Raw genomic sequence first — 18,864 nt, forward strand, 5'->3', positions numbered from 1 at the left:
GCGCTACAACACATAAAATTGCATTGTTTAATTATCATTAATTCAGTCTGTTTCAATCTTCCATTCAATTAACTGTAAAGCAACTTCATTTTGTAGCTTTTAAATTTCATGATTTCCATTTCAAAACAAGTTCATGAAGATTAACATTCATGGACTTAACTATGGAATGAATCAATATTGTTGTAAATATAAATTCAGGGAGATAAACTTTTGCGAATTTACTTTAATCGCGAAATTTCAGGAATTTACTTGAATAGCAAAATTTTTCGCAATTTCCATTTCAAAACAAATTCATGAAGATTAATATTTGCATATTTAACAATTGAATGATACTTCATATCAAAATAGATGTAAATATTAATTTGCGGAGATAAAATTTCGTGATTTACTTGGATCGCAAAATTCGCATAAATCACATGCGAATGAAAGGAGGTTTACGGTAATTACATAAATTCAGACAGGTGGAAATTTGTAACAAAGCTAAACGTGTCATCACAATATCATAATAAATTAATTCTTAAAGCCAGGCTATTTTGAAATACTGTGTATATTGTATATAATTTAGAGCCATTTATCATGGTATGCATCAAAGGAAATTGCTCTAAAATTTAAATCTGTAAAAAAAAATTGTATAAAAGTGTGAGCTTATTAACAAGAAATGATATTTATAGGAAAACTATAAACGTTTGATACATTTCAACAAAGAGATAGAAAGAGCTCGAGCTTATTAACAAGAAATGATATTTATAGGAAAACTTTAAACGTTTGATACATTTCAACAAAGAGATAGAAAAATCTGTGGAATGAAACTGATTTCAAGTGTTCAGAATTTCTATTTAAGAAAGAGAGAAATGTACATTCAAAATGTACATAATCAAAAAGATAATAATAACATTAGGTTCTTAGAAATCTGAAAAAAATGCATGTCTAGACATGTGTGTTCCTCTAAACAGTAGAATGGTAAATGTATTTACGTAGAAAAACAACCATAAACAGTGTATCTTACAGAACAGTTGTAAATATCAGTGGTATACCCAACTTTGACATTTCAATCAATCTAATTAAAATTAGACTTGTTATTCCGCTCCACTATGATGCTCAATGTTACGCTCCAACACAAGATCTAACAACATCCAGTTCAGGGTCACATCAGCATGACCCCTATGGTTAGCCAATCAGCGTACCACTTAACATGAAATCTTCAGTGTGGTTGATTCATTTGGAAGTATAAATGGCTACTTGCTAGATCGATGCTATCATGCGGGTTGTCCGTGAATAAGACCCCCCCCCCACCACCACTTTTGACCCTTATTTTTTCTCTGGAAGTGGGGTGGGGGTTGTCTTAATTGAGGTGAAATTCGGTAGTATTCCCAAGGTGTTCCGATACTAGGCCAAGGGTCATGTTGAGGTGACCCCGGACAGGGAGTTGTTAATCTTGAATCGAAACGTAACTTAGAGTATCTCAGTTAGTGAGCAATTACACATCTTATTTTACTTTTCAACCTGTTACAGCTACCACATCTACAGTGTTGAGAGAAAAAAGTTTCTTGAAAGTGAATTGGTGCAGATTTTTTAAAATGAAATAACAAAAAAGAGGACAAAGATTTTTCACTTTCGTTGTGGTGGGATATTGGGTGCTGCTGGAGAAATTTTGGCCGTACTATGCTGTCTTTGCATATTACAGAGTTAGCTCCCTTGAGGGTAGGTATCAATTGTTACGTCATGATTTTGTGAGCGCAATCCACATCACTTTCTCCAAAAAGTCTGACGTTACGCTCACAAATACAAGATGTCACAATCAATACCTACCCGAGGGGAGATAACTCAAATCAAATATAGAATAAAGTTGCCAAAAATGTTGGAAATGAACTTTCAACATCATTAACATGGTTATCAAATATAAAAGTACAGAATATAAATAATGCACTCCTTTTAAACATGCTCTACCGCCGACAGAGCATAAATGATTTTCATCATTTGAGCAATAATTGGTGTTTAATTGTGTACATGTATTTATATGTCTAATTAACACAAAAAATACTGTAATATAATTGATTTTGCATTTGGTGCATGCGCAATCAGTACTTCATTCCATATAGGATATAGTACCATGGATTTTTTTTTGGGATGCAATTAATTAATTTGTTTATATTTAATCTTGAAGTAAAATTAGAAGCTCAAACTTCTCAATAGCGTTAATGGTGTAAAATAAGTAACTTTTGTAACTGAAAAAAAATACTTAATCCTCTGCTCCTGAACTTGATAGAGAAAAAATACCGTTTGTCAGCGGTGGAGCATCTTTAAATATTCTATATCAACTAAAAAATCAAAGAGCATGGTTGTATAGAATTAATTTAAACCTCTACTTTTGTCAGAATTGTGTGTTGTGAAGTTAGAACAGATGGGTTTATAATTGGCTTACTTAAATAATACAAACCAGTAATGTTTTAAATGTAAATGACTTTTCAAATTCAGATATACAGATGAAAACAGTCAATTTTACAACTTTTGATATAAGGTAATCATTTTTGATTCCCTTAAATAAAATAGAAAACATTAAATTTGATACATTTTAACTTGAAAAGTTGAAAATATGCATAATATTTCACTATGAACCATTGTTGCTGCATATCAATTACAAATATAAATTTAGGATTGAAAAATTAAAAAAAAAATTACAAGCTATGTTGCAGTGAAAGACAATGGTAAACGATTTCATTAAACAAAACAATATAACTTTTTTATGATAATTAACAACAAAAAATAAAACCTGACTTTTGTGTTGTAAATATAAACATAATGAAATATATACCATTGATATTAATAATAATCATTTTTAAAACTTAATTTTCAATCACAAAAATGAATACTGTTGGACAATATACACACGGCTATCATGTTTAAACTAAATTTTTAATCACAATGCTTCAAAATATGAATATTGTTCGACAACATACACACAGCTACGGGCAAGAAAAGAGCACATGAATGGCTTTGTTTACATGAAATGCAACAAATGAAACAACCTTCCTTCCACTGTCTCAAACAGTATATTTACTCTACTCATAAAACTATTGACTTAATACTATTATCAATCAAATCAATATTATTTTATTTAAGCGTCATATGTAATAAGTGACATTCACCCTTCGAGACGTCCATTGTTGTAGAAACTGTACAGTGAATTGATCATGAATTTCTCATGGAACCAAGAAAATTTGATTATTCTGGTAACAAGTTTGTTTCACATGTATATAGAGCTTGAAAAGTGTTTTGATTACGTTAAAGGTGGTATGAATTAAACACATATAAACGACGGGGTACAAATTTTGAAATTGAAAAATTTATGTCATATTTAATGAATTCGTTGTATGTACTTCAATCAAAACATACCGTATTCGACCCAATAAGCGCCTTGGGCATTTGAAAATTGAAAAATGAAAAGGTGCTATTAAGACGAAATTATTGCAAATCTACACAGTTTTGTGTAGTTTTGGTCTTTGTTTATGCGTAGACAATTGAAATTGAGGCCTCTAAAAGGGGGAGGGGCGCGTATAGGGACATGGGCTCTTATTGGGTCGAATACGGTATTTTACTGAATCTGATGCTCATTCTATCATATACAATAATGAAAATGATTTTTTCATGTCCCTGACATAACAGAATATAGACATTTTGACAAAGCATGTCTTAAATTTAGAAGGTGTGACCTAATTTAGGGTTAATATGACCTAAATACCATTATTGACTTATTTAAAGAACATTGACCTAATTAGTAAGACAGACCTAGATTGGTAAACTTCAGAAAGGTCAAAAGTCATTACAGATATGAAGCAATTATATAGGATATAATATAAGATTAGCATATCATCTGATCAGTCTGAGGCAAATGAATATTGATAAGCTTATAATGTAAATGAGTTTCATATTCCTGAGCTCAGCGAATAAAGCATTGTGAAATAAAGAAAGTGTGAGAGGAAAAAATAACAGAAATTCAACATAAATATACCCGCTATATATGTAATGATGTAATGGGTTACTATCACTGACATTATATACACCCCCGGACTATCTCTTAGAGTAAAACCGGAGCCAGCTCTGGAGAAAAAAACTGACCAAAGATCACAAGCCTGCGGAGCCAACAGTCAATTCACAACCACAGTGTACCTGTTCTGGTGCCTTCAATTAAACTATGAAATTGTGCAGAACTGGACATAATGTCAATAATAGTAACCCCTGGAGTATCGAGGATGGATGAAATAGTGAAAGAGGTGATCTGCAGCAAGTTAAGACTTCATCAAAATGATATGACATTGAATATCTATTTTATTGAAACACTTAAGAGAAATAATAAATAAAATTGACTAGAATCTTATTATCAAAAATGATTTTACTATCATTATTTGTGAGAGTTTCTATCAGAGAATATTGATGATTTCATTGAAAAGGGGGTAAGGGGAGTAACTATAGAAATTTTAAGATATTTAGCAAAGGGAGATAATCAGTGATAGAGAATGGACGCTAAAAAGACACCACAATTATACAGTACACATTTATGAAATGAACTACACATACTCTCTTTAACCTCAAAACAGATTTGTGTATATATTCCCTATATTCATGACATCTTAATATAGATAACCCATTGTAAATTCATTTCATCATGAATAAAAATTATCATTATCATTAAAATTTCCGATTGAAAACACACATATTTTTTATCATTAATTCATTCATTTTTCAAATTTACTGGTACATGCACATGTAGATATCTACACCGGTATCTATTAAATTTATTTTACAATGAATACAAATTATCAATGAAATTTCTTTTGTCTGTATATTAATAATATAATTTACAATTGACTGCACAAAATATGTTTTGTATCAAATACATTTTGTACATCTTGTATTATTATCTTAGCAAATCTTGTTCATAGAATTGTAAATATAAATAGATACGAAATTATCTTTACATTAATAATTTAAAAAACAACCCTATCTCAAGAAACAGAGTGTAAACCTCCCATGGTATTACTCCGTGTTTTCACAATACAGAGTTACCTCCCTTGCGGTATCCATTGTGACATCATTATTTGTGAGCCAAATTCACATTGTTTTCTTTGAAAAGTATGACGTTATGCTCATAAATGCATGATGTCACACAATCAATACCTACCCAAATGGACAGATAACTCAGTAATATGGAAATACAGAATTGACAAAAAGATTTCTTATTACTTATTAGTCCGGAATAAAATGTAAAAAGTACTTAGTGTAGAACGAAATGCTGAAAGTGTTTGACCAAATACTGTTTTCATATACCCTATATATTCTCTGAAGATCAATGAAACCTGGTGTACAAAGTAATCTTCCTAGCTTTTGTTCTCATATTGACAGCAGATTGGTTGAATGGGCCGATTTGCGGCACTGCATGAGATCAACATTAGGAAATCTGTAATTAAATATCTAGTATTCTACAAAGGATTTGAACTCATTTAAATCATTAACATTCTGGTTCTCATTAAGTCTGAACATGCTCCAAAAACCAGCCTTACTAGAGTATTACAAAAATCTTGGACAAACATTCAAGTTACATTTTTCCTTAACTCACCGATCAAAAACGATGAAATATTTTATAATGTTTCTTAGTCCAAACTAGAGACTTAGACTTCTGTAAAGCAACTTTCTTTCACAGCTAATAAATTTCGCAATTTTCATTTCAAAGTATTTTCACAAAGATTAAGTTTCATGGATTTAAAATTGGATGGCAATACCTTGGAAATTATAGGTCAAAAATTGTGAAAGATATCAATTCACCATAATAAACTTTTGCAAATTTACCTTGATCACAAAATTTGCGACAGTAAATTGCATGCTATAGAAAGTTTGTTTACATAATGGACCGTTTCATTTGTTGATCAAGCTGAAGTTTTCTGAACAGCAATGTTTGTAATATGATATTTCACCCTGGTTATCTAAATGTAATATATTACAACTTCTTACTTTGGCAATATGACAGTGTAAATAAATTAAATCATTAATTGTTTGTAGATAATAATGTTTTGGGACCATGCTCAAATACTGCACGAGAAAATTGAGAGAAAAGTCGATCCATATAGCTGCCATGACGGGGCAGAAATCCCTCGAGGAATCCAATATGGCCGCCATGAGACGTTACGACAATGGCTATGTTGTCGTTTTGTTCTGCCTCCTTCACAGGAATAGCTGAAACACACATTGATGGTATTTAAATGTAATGTAAGAAAAAGACCACTCAAGGGACAGTCAAACCTGTCCATAAAGACCACCCAAGAGGCAGTCAAACCTGTCTATAAAGACCACCCAAGAGACACTCAAACCTGTCTATAAAGACCACCCAAGAGACAGTCAAACCTATCTATAAAGACTACCCAAAAGACACTCAAACCTGTCTATAAAGACCACCCAAGAGACAGTCAAACCTGTCTATAAAGACTACCCAAGAAACAGTCATGACTACCCACCCAAACAGTCAAACCTGTCTATAAAGACCACCAAAGGGACAGAGGAAAAATAAGTCTTCATAGCCAGGTGATCTTAATACACAGGTTGAAATTGGTTATTTAGGACCCTAGAAAAGTGGTCTTACTAAGCAGGTGGTCATTATACAGAGGTGGTCGCTAAGGTAAGTTTTACTCTATAGTTAATATGTTATATACAGTTTTTACTTCATAAAAATAATTGAATGCTATCCTTGAACTATAAGTGATTACTCAGAATGCCAATTCATAACCCCTCCCAAATTTATATCCCTCTTCCCTTTTTTACAGCAAAGGGACATAACTGTGAAAAAGGTGGAAATATCTTGTTCCGATTAAGCACATCTACACCATAAAAGGATTATTAATAGCCACAAAGTTCTGATAAAATAAATCTCCAGTAGTTTTGGAGAAGAAGCTGTTCAATTGTTTATAGACTAATTACAATCAAGTTTCGTTGAAATCCCTCTAGTAGTTTAGGAGGAGGAGTCTGGCAATTGTTGCGTCTGCAGACAGACAACCAGAATCAAGTATAATGTACTCCCCTTTGTTGCAGAGAGGGTATACTCATTTCAAGTACAGTATACTGTATAACTTGTCTAAGCCAGATGTCAACAGCACAATTGATTGGTATAAACAGGTTTCGGAATTATAAAGGTTTTACTTACTATAATCAAAAAAGGAAATGCGATACAATATACCTTGTTGTGGGGTAAGGTTGGGATGGGGTAGTTGTAATTGTTTCAAGTCCTTACCGTGAGATGGAGAGAAAGGGTCGTCAGCAGCGCTCAGCACCAGTACGGGGACTCGCAGCTGGTGGACTCGGTTATGTATACAGGCATCTTTGTAGTACTCCTGCCAGTCTTCGTACCCAAACATTTTCGATGTGAATCGGTCATCAAATTCTCTTATTGTAGAAGCCTGGAAAGAAATAAAATTATCGGACATAAAATTTTAATGTGAAATATGCAAACATTTTTGATGTAAATTGATCATCAAATTCTCTTATTGTAGAAGCCTGGAAAGAAGTTAATTTGACATAAAATTCATATGCTATCGCTTCCTATTATATCAAGAAAGTTAATCAAATAGTAAAATAGTACATCAATCAATGAGCCTCTTGAGTCAGGTAGTATCTGATGGCTACCTAAGTAATATGTGATCATGCTGTTCCGAGTTAAAGAAAAGTCTAACCAAAAGAAAATTTACACTTTGTCATTTTACTTAATGTACAATACTTCATACTGTTGTATATCCTCAGAAGTGACGGAACTGACATTGAACATTAATCTTCAACAGTCGTCATAACTTACCTTAAAGACATGGTCTATATCATCAAAATGTTGTTCAAACACTTCAACATTCCTGCGAAACAAATTAAAAAAAGGTTATATCATACTGTCACTGACACACTTGGGCGTGTTTCAAGCATTTATTTTTATAACAAACGAGATCATATATAATCGTTTATCGATGATAACCCAAAGTTAATTGTTGTACCAGTATGACATAAACAAGAACTTTAATCTAAGCTTGTCAGTTAGTGGATGAGGAACTTATAACATATTTAAGCATTGAAGTCACTATTTTTTAATTTCATCGGGGTATGAAAGAAATTTTGTTTGCAAACTGTGTGAATCCGCGTAGCGAAATCAATACGCAACGTCAGTGTTTCTACTGTGACGTCATGATAACGTCGGGAATTCCGCGCCATTCTCGGACTATTTTTTCATCGTGGAATGAAAAAAATGAATAGCCCAATCAGAAAGCCAGTAACAAAGAGAAAATTAATTTTTTTTGTTGACAAAATTTCTTACAAGGGCATATAGCACTTTTGGCTAGGGCACGGCTGAGGACACTTTAACCAACCTCTGTATGGAATAAACTAGACTTTTGGTGAGGGCACAGTCGAGGGCACTTTAATCTACCTCTCAATGGAATAAACCAGACTTTTAGTGAGAGCGCGGTTGAGGACACTTTAAACTCCCTCTGTATAGAGTAAATCCGACTTTTGGTGAGGTCGCAGTTAAGGGCACTTTAACCTACCTTTGTATTGAATAGATCAGACTTTTGACCAGGGCACAGTAAGTGAGGGCACTTCAAACTACCGCGGTATTAAATAAAGCAGACTTTTGGTGAGGGCACAGTCGAGGGCACTTTGACCTACCTCTGTATTGAATAAACCAAACTTTTGGCGAGGGCACGATTGAGGACGTGTCTGTTGATTCCCGGTTTCTCCAGCTCTACATAAGACTCGAACACGTTCCAGGCCACAGAAACACACATCCCGGCCTGTAGTTTGGACTCACTACCCATTTTAGATAAATACTGGAATAGGATCATGCTGCAAAATAGAAAATAAAATATTAACACCTTAGCCATTATGTTTATATCCAAGACATCAACAATTTTTTTTTTTTCATTTTGAAAAGATTTAATTATCTACTACTAACAGTTTCTGTATTTACATATGTATTTCCAAAACTGGGTGGTCGGGTGGCATAGTGGTTATATTAAACCACATACCTTACACTTAGCCAGTCAGTGTATCAATCCGTGGCACTGATGTGAGAAGGTCGAAATAGGGGTCACTTACCCAATTATGTGGGTTTTCTCTAGGAACTCTGGTTTCCTCCCATTTTAAGACCCCACATCAACGCAATCGAAAATGATTTGCATATGAAAGTTACATAGCTTGTTTCACAACCGATGTAATACAAGTATAAAAGTTTTTTTTTTTTTTAAACTTACCCTCCCAGGGATATGCCTGCCCCTATTAGGGGACAGTCAGGATATCGCTCCTTTATGAACGACACAACAAACGCCAGATCTTCCGTATTTGTGGCACAGTAAGTTCTTGCAGTCTGAAATATTTTTAAATCCATCATTTTTAACATGTCTACACATTTTTCAAACAACATTTAATTAGTACATTTATTTTCTTTAAATTTTCAAGGAGAAAATTTACATAGGTATTGCTTGTTGTTCAATTCTTTTTCAATTTATCATTGATTCAGTAATAAAATTTTACTGACCCCTATATAGCCTGTGAATCTACTGTATACAATCATCTATCACCTAAATCTGATACAAAGTATGTATTTCAATTTCAAATTTGATTGCATTATTTTTAACTAGCAGTGTCAACTTTAAAGCCACACTATACGTATAAATAACTATCAACAACAAGAGATCCCAGAGGGATCTTGGCACCCATAGGCCACCAAAGAATGATCTATGTCTGCTTTTCAAACTTTTACTACATATGAAATTTGAGAATGATCCTTTGAGTACTTTCTGTCAGATATATAACAGTAACAAACCTCAATTATCAAAAAACAAGACGGCTACCTATCGGCCATCTTTTTGACCGATCTGAAAATGCGATATGTACAACTAGACCCCTAGGGGAACCTGCACATGCAATTTGACACAGATCCCTTCAGCACTTTCTGAGAAATAGCGGTAACAAAATTCAACAAGGACATAGTCATTCAGATCCCCCGCCAATGGAGATATCAAAGCTGAAGTAAGTTTGATTGTGGAGACTTATGTGTATGAAAAAAACAGGAAAAAGGAAGTTGAGCTAAAGAAAGATGGAGTATAATTCAAGTAGAGCGGGGCTGCAATTGTTGAATCAGGTATACAGCCTTGACATTTATATTAGACTATATACACAAAGATGGGTGGAGTTTTGCAAAGTAACATTTACCATTTACCATGATATTTTCAGCAATGTTTCCATTGTAACAGAAAAAGTGCAAAAAATGAAAACCTAAAATTAGCAAAAGGTACAGTACAATAATACTAGACCATAAAAAGAATGTGTCTATGAAGTTTCGTGGAAATATCTCTGCTGGTTTTAGAGTTATGCTCCGGAAACGAACCTGGTACAAAAATATGATATTTTCAGCAATGTTTCCATGGTTATGGAAAAAATGCAAAAAATGAAAACCTAAAAATAGCAAAAGGCACTACTAGACCATAAGAACAATGTGTCTATGAAGTTTCATGGAAATATCTCTGCTGGTTTTAGAGTTGTGCTCCGGAAACGATTCTTACACAAAAATCTGCCATTTTCAGCAATGTTTCCATGGTTACAGAAAAAAGTACAAAAAGTGAAAACCTTAATATAGCAAAAGGCACTACAAGACCATAAGACTAATGTGCCTATGGAGTTCCGTGCATATATCTCAACCGGTTTTCCAGTTATGCTGCGGATACGAACCTGGTACAAAAATATGATATTTTCGGCAATGTTTCCATGGTTACCGAAAAAGTGCAAAAAATGAAAACCTAAAAATAGCAAAAGGCACTACTAGACCATAAAAGCAATGTGTCTATGAAGTTTCATGGAAATATCTCTGCTGGTTTTAGAGTTGTGCTCCTGAAACAATTCTTACACAAAAATCTGCTATGTTCAGCAATGTTTCCATGGTTACAGAAAAAAGTACAAAAAGTGAAAACCTTAAAATAGCAAAAGGCACTACTAGACCATAAGACCAATATGTCTATTAAGTTTTGTGGAAATATCACTTCTGGTTTTAGAGTTATGCTCCGGAAACGAACCTGGTACAAAAATATGATATTTTCAGCAATGTTTCCATGGTTATGGAAAAAATGCAAAAAATGAAAACCTAAAAATAGCAAAAGGCACTACTAGACCATAAGACCAATGTGTGTATGAAGTTTCGTGGAAATATATCTACTGGTTTTAGAGTTATGCTCCGGAAACCATTCGTACGGACGGACAGACGGACGGACGGACAGAACCCATTTGTATATCCCCCACCAACTTCGTTGGGCGGGGGATAATTATCAAAATCAAAGATGGCATACTGTCGGCCATCTTGTTCACCTATAACACAAAGGAAAACTTACTAGAAGCTTCACACCTCCATTGCCTCTGTTGTTGAAAACTACAGATCTACAAAATCAAAGATAGAGTTTAGTATACATGTTAATAAACAATATTCATATTTTAACGAAAAGTAATAACTATATATATATATATATATGGTCTTTATTTAACTTAGATAGTCAATATGAAATATGTCAGTGAAACCAGAGGCATCAATTATTTAATGTTATACAGTCAAACCTGTCTATAAAGGACACCAAAGGGACACAACAAAATTTTCTTTATAGACAGGTGTCCTTTATGCAGAGGTCAAATATATGTTAAATTGCACCAAATGAGGTTGACGAGTCTATCCTTTATTTAGAGATTTCTTTTATAGACAAATGTCCATTTTAGCAGATTTGGCTGCAGTCTTTATCATGATGTTGGTTTCAAGAGAACAACAAGGACTTCATACAATCGTAGCTTATGCACTCTAAATACCATAATCGACCAAATAAGTACCAATGTCCCTATAAGCGCCCCTCCCCCTTTTGAGGCCTCATTTCCATTGCCCGGGCAATAGACCAAAACTTATAGGTTTGCAATAATTTTGTCTTGTTTAGCTCCTTTATATTTTTTCAATTTTGTAAATGCCCTGGGCGCTTATTGGGTCGAATACGGTAATGACAAAGTAAACATAATTAGAAATTTGTATACATACCTGTACCCATGCTTGGCAGCTTCATGTACATACTGTAACACGTACGAGTCACTGCTGGTACCTACAGAGATAGTGATATCATAATTGTTATTGTTAGAATAAAATATTTAAGGTATGTCAGGTTTTATCAGTTTGATATCCTATTAACAGCAAGGGTCATGTAAGGATACAGTTGGTGGAGGAAAGCTGGAGTACCCGGAAAAAACCACCGACCAACGGTCAGTACCTAGAAACTGCACATGCCCTACATGGAATTCAGACTTGCTATCCAGAGATGGAGGGTTTGTGGTAATATTGTCATGACATCATAATCGCGGTTCCTATTTGTGGGGATCATAACAAGAAAGGGGATATTTAGCGAAAATAAAACAATTGCGTCTTTATATTACTCAGTGTTTTAGTGTAGACTTTATATACCTGTAAGTCCTGGTAGAAGTAAGACTGTCGGCCTTGTATCCCTGTCAGGGTAAATCTCATTATCATTCTGGTACCAGTCTAACAGTATCTGTCCACCATCGTCCATCTTTATTAGCTCCCTGTGTAGAATAACCCCAGATTTCAAAATGCGAAAATTCTGTAGCACCATATTCAACCCATATAAGTGTCCCCATCTCGATAAACGCCCCTCCCTCTTTTAAGCCCTCAATTTCATTTACCTTGAAATAAATGCAGACGGAAAATATGAAAACTGTGGATTTCTTTATTGATTTCTTTTGTAAAATGATTTCTTGCTTATATATTACTAAATGTGTAATAATTTTATGAATGGCTAGTCCATATTTGGTTCTATTAAGCACCCCTTATTTATTAAAATTTTTCAAGCGTCCTGGGTGCTTATTGGGCCGAATATGGTATAATATTGATTTTCTCTAGCATACTCAATCACATAGTATTACAACAAACTCATGAAAATAATATGAACAACAAAGATTATCAAAAATGATTATATAACTAAATAACTAAATTTCCATCCTCCATATTCCAGGGGTTACTATCACTGTCATTACATTCACCCCTGAACTATGTCATAGCAAATCTGAATGAAGGCAGAAAAATACTGACTTATCACAGGCCTGCAGAGACTTTCATATTAACAGCCAAGGTCATGTAAGGACATACCATGTTTGCTGGTAGAGAAAAGTCGGAGTACCCGGAGAAAAATCACCGACTAGCGGTCAGTACCTAGCAACTGCCCCACATGGGATTTGAACTTGCATCCCAAAGGTGGAGGGCTTGTGGTAATATGGGACATCTTAACCACTTAGCCACCGTGGCCCCTTCTAAGATAGTTAGTGTGAATACAATAGAACTGATAGTATGAGGTCATGTTTACTGTCAGTCATAGACACTGAACTTTTCTCTTTCACGATATCTACCACATTATCTTAAAGTACGTAACATATATATAATCACGATTAGAATCTCCTTTACAAGTGTTGATCAGGAGAGGTCATGATCACCACTATATGTGCATGTATACCGTACAGCTGTGATACGTTACAACTAAGCAATGCAGTCATTGTATCCCATCCCATATTACATGAACGTAGCTTGCGGATCTTTCACATGTAAATCACAATGTAATAATGTGTCTCTTATGAAAGAAGGCATATATATTTTACTTAAAATTAAAAATAATTAATTACAGTCCGACTCCCAAAAAACAATCCATGGCACTATATCCTGTATGGAATGACGTACTGATTATGCATGCACCAAAGGTAACAAAAATTATTTTATATTACAGTATGTATTTCTTTATACACACAATTAAAAATAAGTAATTGGGTCCCAAAATAAAATTCACGGCACTACATATATATATACGGTTCTATATTTATCTCTATACCAGTCGGAATTGCACCTAGTGTGCTTAGAATATTATAACAAAGAGGGCGCTAATTAGGTAATAAAAATGTAAATTGTGGGCTAAAAATCTCTAAAGAAAACGTCAGCCATATTTTAACTCTTTCCATTCTCACAGCACATTAATTAATTTGTCACAGTACACATGCATATATGTCTTCTAATTATAAGCTTGGAGAAGCATATTGACTACGGTAATAGAATCTTTCTCTACCTAGAGGGTGTGACAACAAAATCACAACCTGATACATCGCGATGCTTGCCAGGAATTCTATCGAGAGTTGTGATTTTGTTGTCACACTCTCATAAGTAGGGAATGATTCCTTTTCTGCCATATACAAAAGAAAATGAAGAGATAATAAATAGCCTAAAAGGAAGCGTTTTCACATTGATGACGTCATCGACAATGCACACCACGGTCACGCTGCATGAAGTCATGACGTCATGTAATGGTCTTCAGGTTCAAAAGGTTAGAGCGCGCAATCTGTCATACCTGACAGAGAAATCTCCCACGGCTAAACCGGTGACAAATCAGTGAATGGTGGGAGAAATATTTGTCCACCCACAAGTTTACGTAATATGGGATGAGATACAATGCTGGTGTTATAATCGCAAATTTGTAAAAATTGATTAAATCCATGGTAATGTGGATGGGGAGAGAGTGGGGGCGTTTATATAACTTAAACTCCTTCTCCAAAAGATAGGAGGGGTGCTAATTACGGCCAATATGGTATAATATGTACTCCTCAACAGTTACTATGACACGTCCTTGATATCCAGGGGTTACAGTCACTCATGATCTATACACAGTCACTGTGATCCCTTCATGTATATATTGTGTAGGTCATCGTGTCAATAGTGAATCTGATATAACCATTGCTGGATATTGAGCTAATCCAAAGGTCTCCGATGTTAAATCAGCTTTTAAAAAAATCTGATATCGGCTGGTTATTATGATAATGCATTTATATAATATGTGATTTTTCAATGGAGGATGTGTGGTTAGTAAGTGTACATTAGGCACCATTTTGTGCAAAAAAAAAAAAAAGATTTGACTGATATTAAAGTGAATAGTAGGGCAAAGGAATGCTTAAGTCGGTAAAAATGATTTTAATATATCCAATATAATTTCTTATAAAATAGAAAAATAAAATTTCCCATCAAAATCGCTCTGCATGCGAAGAAATTAATTTATATTATAGGAATCCTAAAACGATCTCTCGACTGGCTAAGTCAATGTGCTAAAAATTGTGCTAAAGTTACACAGGGCCTTTCTATAATATCAACTGTCAAAACTGGACAGGGTAAGCAGAGCTTGACCGTCATTTTGATATATAAGGACTTTTGGAAGGCTAATATATATATAATGAACACATTTAGACTGGTTTTCATTGCCTGACTATACACTTTAAATTACTGTTTTTACAAATCTAAATTATGATTAAAATTATAAAAAAAAAAAAAAAAAATGCTAAGCTTGCTTTCATGGTAACAAAAGATTTTTCTTCTATTTTTTTGTTTCTCTTTTTACAATCTAGGTATCTTAAAAGTTAATTGCAATATTCAAAAAGGCCAAATAAAATATGTGTTTGCGGTACATTAATTTGTAGTTTACACCCTAAAATAGTCAATAGGTAGCTAAGCCATGCCAGTCTTCATGTTATTGTTTTTTGTTTTTCTTTAATTTTCTGTAATTTTTTCAAGGTATTTAAGATATCCAATGTCAAAAAATGTTGCAATAATCATTCATCATCATCATATCCCAGCATCATCATCATCATCATCATCATATCCCAGCATCATCATCATCATCACCATCATCATCATCATCATATTTTCAGAGATCATCAAAAATACTTTTTTTGCATGATGATATTATTGCACCGACAAAAGGTTAAGATATAAACAATTTTAGGGTCTATTGAGTTACTGTAGTGTAAACACCAATATAGACATCGCGAAAATTGAAAAAAATGGCTGAACATACGTACCAGCAAGAACTGTGAGTAAGCGGCCAGACTAAACAAGATTTTGCCAGACTGAACATAAATGTGAATTTTTGAAGTAAACATAACTTCCTATTATTAGTATCAGTGCAGCTGTTTTCATGATTATATATCTTATGCAGTTTACGTTTTTGCCAGGTTCGGCATCTTCCTAATACTTCAGAGATGCAATTTCTACCGATTTCCAGTACTCAATAATTGCCTGACGTTCGGTCTGGACTGGATTTTAAAATAGAAGGTCCAAGTAAAATTTTGTCAGACATGTCCGTCGGACTGGCAAATTTCGCGATATCTGCCACTGTATGTTTTACAGGTCCTAATATAGCTGTAATAGAGGTACATGTATATATATATACTCACCCTTCATAGCTTAGCATCGACGGAGATTTTATAAATGAACGAAGAATCGTTTGAGCTCTAGATTCAAAACACCAAATTGTGGGAGAGTATTTTTCTGAGATAACTGGACAGTGGTCAAGTAAGAAGGATCGGAATTTGGTGTCCTTACAGGCAAGCTTAGGTTTCTGGAACAGATGAAAATTCAATTTATAAATTTAAGTTGTGTACTAAGAGAATTAAGAGACAAGGGTTAACCTGCAATCCTCACAAGCTTAAGACAGTACTTAGTCGGTGATTTTCTAAATCTTACTAAATATTTTCAGGGCCCTGTACCTTTTCAATTAGGAAAACACTACATTGCATCTTTCTTGAAATGTTTATTTTAGAGAGTTTTTCTTTTATTTGGAAAAATATTTCCATAAAATTGTGAAAAATACATAAAAATTTCCAGAGAGGAAGGGCTCTTTATTTGATTTATTTGATGTTTATCAAAGGACCAAGCTCAGCTGAAACTATCTGTCTTATGTTGCATTTAGTTTTACTATATATATGGCGCAGTCCAGGGGTGGATGTCACGGCAGTGATAGTAACCCCTGGAGTATTGAGGATGACGAACTAGATGACAGTAGATGTAAGCTAGGCCTGTCAACAGAGGTCAAGGTGGTCACTGAGCCAGGTTGTATATATCAATTGTGCTTAAATGCTTGGTCATCAAACTCTACACAATGCTACCATATTTACCAGTCCCAGATTTATATATACTATACTAATAATCTATATATTATCAAGTTATACACAATATATATATAAAATACATGTATAATGTACTATAACAGTATACAGTTGTTGACTGGGGTTGAGGGCAACAGATAATTTGTTGGACCTAAAGCTTAAGACAAACTGTTGCCTGAGGCAGAAGGCTGAGGACAACAGTTCGTGTAAGGGTCCAACAAATCATCTGTTGCTCGAAAACATAGTCAATAACTGTTTTGTTTAGTTATAATTATACCCTATGATATTGCAGTGAGTTTTCAAAGTATTTCGGGAAAAAAGGTTTTGTAACAAAATTGGGAATTTTTAAATGCAAAAAGAGTAGTTTTGGGGAAAAGTTACCCATTACTGAACATCAGGTATTATAGGTGATAAGATATTGTTAAACAGTTAACTGTTTCAAAGAGCTTCAGAGTAGTTTGTTTTTAGGTTTAACAACGAGCGGAGAGAAGACAGTATCACAATCAGATTTCTGATTTTATTTTTATTTTCAGTGATTGGATTTGGGAAATTTTCATTGTAATTGGGGGAAAAGAAGGGGTTTTGGCATTGGGAAAGGGTTCGGCTTTCCCCGGCTCTCATGATACCGGCCAAATATGCTTGCCCCAGTGACATATATGGATTAGACAAGTTATATTTTAATTATACCCCTATAAAATGGTTTTTATATGAACTCTATTGACAAAAATGCCAATAAATGAACTGTTTTAGCGAGCGGTCCCAATAACTAGCTGTTGATATAATAAATTTAGAAGGAACATGCAATATTACATTCATTATTGAAATACACATGGATCTGGATTAGACTTTATGTCAGGGTTCTAGCTGTGTACCAAATTTTATCAAAATCTGTCAAGTAGTTAAGGAGGAGTTCGCCGGTCAAAGTTGTATCTATAGTTATACTGACGGCCAGCAATTAGCTTATGGCTAGCATGGATTTTTTGGGATTTTCATTATTTCTTTTTTTCCAAATGTAATTAGAAAAAAAATAGAAAATAGAGAAAAGAATATTGTCAAAAACAATTCACATTTTTTTTTCATTCTATAATCTCAAATTGATGGAAACAAACATTTTTTTTTAAATGACCAAAATTCGAACATTCAAGCCATGTCGACTTCTGCATTATTAGCTAACAGAATGTTTTACTGCTAGACGAATGAACAATCAATAAATTATTTAGTAACAAATATATAGCTTCAGCCACTAATTGTATGTGTACCAGTAATTTTGTTAAGTGTTAATTAATTCCCATGGTTTGGCAATGAGCACTGAGTGTTATACCATATGGACATCTGCTATATTGCGTTTTGAATAATTCATTTGCATGCTACAGTAGGCTGTTTGCCTGTCAATAAAGCTGAGCAAAGCTTACCATGCATTTTCAATGACTGCATGCTTTCTGAAACGTATCTATTTTCATTAAAACTTGTATTTCAAATTTACAATATTGTGTAATTATTTTCAGTTGATATTAAAGTTAAAACTAATCGAGAAGCTCAGATATGTAACAAAAAGAAATAGTTTCCATGTTCATTGATCATATTTAGCATCGTTCGTAGCATCTGCAGTCAGTTCCCAAAAATCGATCCACATGATTCATTACAAATTCACTTACCTTCGAGACAAAGAATGTATAATAAGCTAAATATCCAGAGAAGAAGACTGCCACGACCGCCAACGAAGCGTTTTGTTGGATGAACTCGATCATTTTCCTAAATTTAGCAAATTTCCAATTTTTACAATATTTTTGACAGTTGAATAGGCTTCTTTCACATGTGACCCAGACGATTTGACCT

General features: G+C 33.9%; 1 protein-coding gene across 1 annotated transcript; it reads right to left on the reverse strand.

Annotated features, from left to right (window-relative positions):
- Positions 1-718: 718 nt before the first annotated feature.
- On the reverse strand, positions 719-18,862 carry LOC138309858 (phospholipase ABHD3-like). Its single transcript, XM_069251098.1, has 10 exons — positions 18,684-18,862; positions 16,318-16,481; positions 12,503-12,621; positions 12,086-12,146; positions 11,403-11,448; positions 9,273-9,385; positions 8,689-8,865; positions 7,835-7,886; positions 7,277-7,442; positions 719-6,228 (listed from the first exon to the last, which is right to left on the reverse strand). The coding sequence occupies exons 1-10, from the start codon at positions 18,774-18,776 to the stop codon at positions 6,041-6,043; spliced, it is 1,179 nt and encodes a 392-aa protein (XP_069107199.1). The 5' UTR covers positions 18,777-18,862; the 3' UTR covers positions 719-6,040.
- Between the last annotated feature and the right edge of the window lie 2 nt (positions 18,863-18,864).

The sequence above is a fragment of the Argopecten irradians genome, chromosome 15 (assembly GCF_041381155.1).
Source record: "Argopecten irradians isolate NY chromosome 15, Ai_NY, whole genome shotgun sequence".
NCBI classification, from domain to species: domain Eukaryota; kingdom Metazoa; phylum Mollusca; class Bivalvia; order Pectinida; family Pectinidae; genus Argopecten; species Argopecten irradians.

Excerpts from the sequence above, each read along its gene's own strand:
- LOC138309858 (XM_069251098.1), bottom strand. The coding sequence starts at position 18,776 with ATGATCGAGTTCATCCAACAAAACGCTTCGTTGGCGGTCGTGGCAGTC. Across the intron at positions 12,622-16,317 it reads TCGATGCTAAGCTATGAAGG|GGAGCTAATAAAGATGGACG; the intron begins GTGAGTATATAT and ends TATTCTACACAG. Across the intron at positions 8,866-9,272 it reads GCAGGCATATCCCTGGGAGG|CATGATCCTATTCCAGTATT; the intron begins GTAAGTTTAAAA and ends TCTATTTTGCAG.